Source organism: Fulmarus glacialis, unplaced genomic scaffold, assembly GCF_000690835.1.
Source record: "Fulmarus glacialis isolate BGI_N327 unplaced genomic scaffold, ASM69083v1 scaffold14793, whole genome shotgun sequence".
Taxonomy (NCBI): Eukaryota; Metazoa; Chordata; class Aves; order Procellariiformes; family Procellariidae; genus Fulmarus; species Fulmarus glacialis.
This window is the reverse complement of record NW_009205014.1, coordinates 31,324-36,613: the sequence shown is the minus strand read 5'-3', so window position 1 is coordinate 36,613 and position 5,290 is coordinate 31,324. Positions and strand designations below refer to the sequence as shown.

At 47.0% G+C, this 5,290-nt stretch overlaps 1 protein-coding gene across 1 annotated transcript in view; it reads right to left on the bottom strand.

Moving 5' to 3' along the window:
• Positions 1-4,199: 4,199 nt before the first annotated feature.
• LMOD2 (leiomodin 2 (cardiac)) overlaps positions 4,200-5,290 on the bottom strand; it is a 6,366-nt gene continuing 5,275 nt past the window's right edge. Inside the window, exons 2-3 of the mRNA XM_009575227.1 lie at positions 4,977-5,290; positions 4,200-4,633 (exon numbers count right to left, since the gene is read on the bottom strand). The exon at positions 4,977-5,290 is cut by the window's right edge and continues 1,026 nt beyond it. Of these exons, the coding sequence (XP_009573522.1) occupies positions 4,607-4,633; positions 4,977-5,290 (341 nt within the window). The 3' untranslated portion in view covers positions 4,200-4,606. The remainder of the gene's footprint in view (positions 4,634-4,976) is intronic.

Genomic DNA, 5,290 nt, shown 5'->3' with positions numbered 1-5,290 from the left:
TTGAGCCTTTGTTTGGCTAGACTGATCCCACCACCTGTTCTCATCTCTCTCATAGGACAGCCTCTCCAGTTCCCCAATTATCCTAGCCATTTGCTGCCCCTCTTCCAATTCAAAACAATTTTTCCTGGCTGTTAGTTACTGGAATTGTACACACTCTTCCAGATGCTGTTTCACTTGGGCCTGCACCCAGGAATCGTTCTTGGAGCTACCTCTCCCCTTACATCCAGGCGTTGCAGGTACCCCCTTCATGGCTACCTCATGCTAGTTATGTGTCACTCTCTAAACAACCTTCAGACAAGTCCTCTCTTTTTTGGCTGTGGAGCTGCTCTGCCTTAATCATTACTTCCATAGATCTGATGAACTTCTGAGGAAACCGTATGAGTGGTGGCGTGGAAGTCTCGAATACTCACAGCTTCTCTTCTGTGCTGGGAGGGTTGTGCCTGTGTTGTGCCAGTGTGCAGGCAACGGAGAGGCCTTGGCCACAACCTCTCTCTCCCCTCCGCCTCACAGCCTCCCATGCCCCAGGGGATCCACCCTCCCACCACGCCATGCTGGGACTGTGCCGCACCAGCTCCTCTGGCTCCCCGGCTGCCTGCAGCGCAGGCTCGGCCTCCAGAAATGGACGTGGCTTCGGCTGGAAGGAGCCTCGCTGGCCACCTGCCCTGTTTGGTGGGAAGAACCTCTGCAGGGCTGTCGGACCAACACCTCTACACCCGGCTAAACCCCCCAGTTGCAGAGCAACGTGGGCCACTGTCCAGAACGGCTAACAGAGGACTCGGCAGGAGGCAGGAAACTTCCAGAAGACATGGAAATAAAATCTCTAGGACTTTATGAGCTCCTTTTCTTTCTAGAAGCTCAGACACTTCCCCAGGTGATGAGGCACAAACTACAGGGCCAAATACTGGAATTACAGCTAACATTTCTGGTATTTCTGATATTTCTGGTGCTTCAGTAGGTCACCTCTTTCGCAGCATGTTACACGGCACAGATGCTCACTCGGATACATGTTATGGGGAGGGGCCAAAGCATGAAGCTGCAGTGGAGGCAGTGCCTCCTTGTTGGACTACCTGGAGCGTGGGGCTTCGCAGGGTGGCACAGCCTCCGACCGCCACGCACGGCTGCAGCCCTTGCCTGGTGCAGCTGGGCACCTCAGCAGCAGACAGGCAGGGTAGCTGTGGGGCGGTGGGAGAACCCCATGTCAGTCTCAACCACAGTGTGAAGCTTGTGTGGTCTGTGCAGTACCTAGCCTTCCCTTCCCGCCCCCCAGCCCAAATCTGGGGGAACACTCACAGGAGATGTTTGGCTCAGTAAATAGGGGAGGCAGGTGTTGCTTTTTTTCTTCCTTGGGAAGCTACAGTGTTTCTGCTCTTCAGTGGGCTGGGTTATCTCTGCAACTCATGAGGAGATACACTATGTTCCAAGGATATATCGTCTGTTCCTAAAGACATTATAACCCGTTGTCCTCTCCTGTCCCTTTACCTCTTCAGTGACAGCAAGCACTTGGTTATCCTTTGCAGCTCTTTTATTGCTGACCAATTCATTTTGACAGATTTTGGTGTGTTTTGTTTCTCTGACTGGTCTTTGAGAGAAAGTGGATAGCCACCCACTGCAGGGAGCCCTACGAGTCCGAACGAGGAGCATACCTGCATCCTGGGGCTCCCTTGTCCAGACACCGCGTCCAGCTCTGATGGGGCCATAGCACTGGATGTGCAGGAGCTGACCCAGGGGCCACCTTCCTTACAGGTCAAACGAGAGGCAGTCAGGCCTTCAAAGGAGGTGACTTGCCTCCCTGTGACTCAAGGGAAGGGTACGGAAAGTGAGCTGAGCTTTCAGGCAGGACCCGGGCCCCAAGGGAAATGCACAATTGCGGGGTGTTTGTTCCCCAGGCAGGAGCACGGCTTGGCACCTCCTGGCTCCTGCTAAACCATCTTCCAGTCCGGAAAGGTGGCACAGTACCTCCCAGAGGGGTTTTGTATGCTTGTCACCTTGCCTTTTTGAAAGGAAAACAGATTGCTCCTTGGAAGCACCCGTGACGGAGCTCAGTGCCGTTGGCAGCAGGGCTGACACCCGCCCTTGGAGGGAAGGGGGCTGCCTTTCCCTTCAGCGGGGCATCAAAGCCTTAACAAGGTGTTTTTGGGGGCTCTGCCTCGCGACTCTGCAAATAGGAGACAGGCTTTGAAATCCCTCCAAGCGAAACCACTGTGAAATTTATGTAGGCAGAAGGTAATTACCCAGATTAGACTTTGGCTAAGGCACAGGACTGACACTTCGTGAGGGAGTGTGCCGCAGGACCTTAAATAACCACACGTGGCTGCCACTTCCATGACTTTACATTTTAGCTGAAATACTGATCTCCATCACCAGAGTGGGCCGCAGCACCAGAGAGGACCGATGAGCCACTCAGCTGCCGCAGTCAGCAGCTCCGGCCGAGCCTTCGCAAGGGTTGTGCCCATCGCCCTCCCCTTCTGCAAAAGAGTAACTCCAGCAGCTCTTACCAACCTGAAAGATGAATCTTACCTTCCTTTTTTCCTTTTTCTAGGTTTTCTTTTTCTTCCGCATTCTTCTCTTCTCTCATCTGCCACTTCTCGGTATTCATTTTCTTCTGTATCATCTTCTTTTTCTATACCAGTTTTCACCTGCCATACAGTTTTCTCACTTCTCACTCTCCCTCTTTCCTTAAAGGTTTGGTTTTGGTTTTTTAAACATTTTCTTGTCTTCCTCCAAATCCTCTCCATTGTGCTTTCCCTGAGTTCCCTCTCTATCTTTCGTTCTCCCTTGCAACTGCTTAGCTGCTTCTGGCATTTGATTAAACATTTTGCTCTTTTCTCATCCTTCACAAAGCTGCTGGGGACAAGGTCTGGGGTCGCAGCTCTCCTCCTGACTGTGGTCTGCATTCCAGCATTGCTTCCATCCTCAGAAGATCCCAAGCTCCAGCTTCCATTTGGTCATGGGAGACTGACCACAGGTTGATTTTTATGCTATGGGAGCCTATGCAATTATAAAGGCAGCTGAAGACTAATTGTACGTACCATATTTCCTGTGATACTGGGTCTAGAAATACTCATGAGTTGTTGTGATCCTGAGGCAAGAGGAAAAATGTCGGAAAGTGTTTCAGTTAGTTATAAATTGCTTTTGGTATGTTCTAGTCAATAAATACAAAAGCAAAAAGGTACCTATCTTCACTGTTTTCTTGCCATGACAGTAACATTCCTGACAATTCATTAATAGATCCCCTCTCTGTTACGCTTCATTTCCCTCCAGTAATTTGTTCCTCTTTCTGCGGAAATCTGTGTCATTAATATTTCTAGATACAAGCTTACCTGTATTTTTTCAGTATCACTGCAATGTTTTACTTCTCTTTGGTGTGGTTTTATGTAAAAGAAATACTAATTCTGTTATTTATTGTTGAAATGAGCAAACTAATTAATATTTAGTAGTGCTTCTAAACATATATCTCCTCTTGCCTTTCAACATTTTGGCCACTGCTCAGTTTTCTTCATGTTATCGCTACCTTCACACTAGCTGAAGCATCCAGAACCATAACTGATCTGACAGAGGGAGAAGTCTAGTTCTACACGAAGAAGGGCTATTCATGCCATCGCCTGTGATGTGATACCTCCAGCCGCGCATCTCCAAATGATATTGGCTCTGCTTCCACCTTATCATATTGACAGTTCACACCCTGCTTGTTGTTCAGCTGATAGCATATGAAAGTCTTTTTCCAGCTGAATGCTCGACTGCTTTTCAAGTTCCTCTGTCTGACTGAATGTCTGCACTGGGGTTAGTTCTGCCTAGATACAGCAGTGTGCACTTGTACTGAATAAATCTCAGTTGAATAATTCTGCTGCATCCTTAAAATCTCTGCATTAATTTTTAACCTTTAAGTCAACATGAACTGCAGCTCTATTCATCACCCACTTACCCTTTTGTTAGATCAAGGTTTAGGACCTGGTACACAACACCAGTGACCTGACACAGCCCACAGCTTAATTTTAGTTGTATATAGCCTTATGAACCATTTTTTCCCATGTCAGTATGAAACTGCACTAACATATGGGCTCAGGGACTATCCTCCAAGCAGGCCTGATGGGTGCAGCTGAGAAAGACCTCAGATTCTTTCCCAGGAGAATTCCCTAATGCTCATGAACTTGACGCAAACATCTGGTAAGTTTTCACTCACAGAAACCCAGGACTATGTGTCTGCTTAAAAGCTTCAAACCACATTTATTGTAAATTCATGGAAAAAAAGAGAAAAAGAAGAAACCACAGGTTGGTAAACTATTACATCTCAGTGTGAAGAACTTGTCCAATGATGTGCAATCAGAGATTGAAAAGAATATCTAAATAAGCAGCAATTTCTCAATAGAAATCTCATTAAATAAAAAAGAAAATTATTTCCATATTTACAGATTACAAGGCAAATGTATCCTTAAAGCATTGTTTCGTATTTAGCGGGTTTATTTCTTTGAAATAAAAGGGAAATGGTTTGAAGCTAAGATTGTACTTTAGAAGCAGCTTGCTAGACAGTCTATGTTACCACCAGTGAATGGACGAGTAGCCTCCCCTTGACGACTGCAGTGCTCTGCTTCTTCTGTCGTCCAGGCTTTCACCGAAGGGCTTCTGGTACCTCCACCTACGAAACGGGGGTGGGGTGGGGAGCGTGTTCATTACATTTGCTGTACAGTCTGGGTGGCAAAATTCCTACCAGAGACACACTCCCAAGAGCCCTGTGCTACGCACCATCTCCCATAACAAGCCTGAACTTGGGGAAGTACCCCACTTTCTGTCAAAATCATAGTCGAACAGAAATCAGTGTGCTGAGAAAAGCCTAATCAGAGGAAAGCCTCCTCCCAAATGCTTTCTTATGCTCACATTTCTAAGAATGTTTTTTTATCAAATATATGTGTACTGAAGTTAATTGAGCTTGTGCTACACCTGAGCCACAATCAGTTACTGAAATAGAATCTCTTACTTACCCGCCTTAATTGCTTTATGCTGCTTGCCCGAATTGCTTCCATAAGGTTGTCATGGAGAGACCTTTGTGGGGTGGAGGGACGGGTGGAGGGTCGTGAACCTTCCTCTGATTTTCTGTCTGAGACTGATTTTAGAGAATCTTTAATTTCTTTCAATATGCTGTTCTCATGTTTTTTGCTTTTTTTGCCTTTTTTCTTTTTCTGTCCATTTTGTAAGGCTTTTTTTGAGCTTTCTTGCTGTTTGATGACTTCAGCTATATTCCTGGTTGGTGCCTTCTTCTCTGGAATAACTGGAGGAGGAGGAGGAGGAGGAGGTG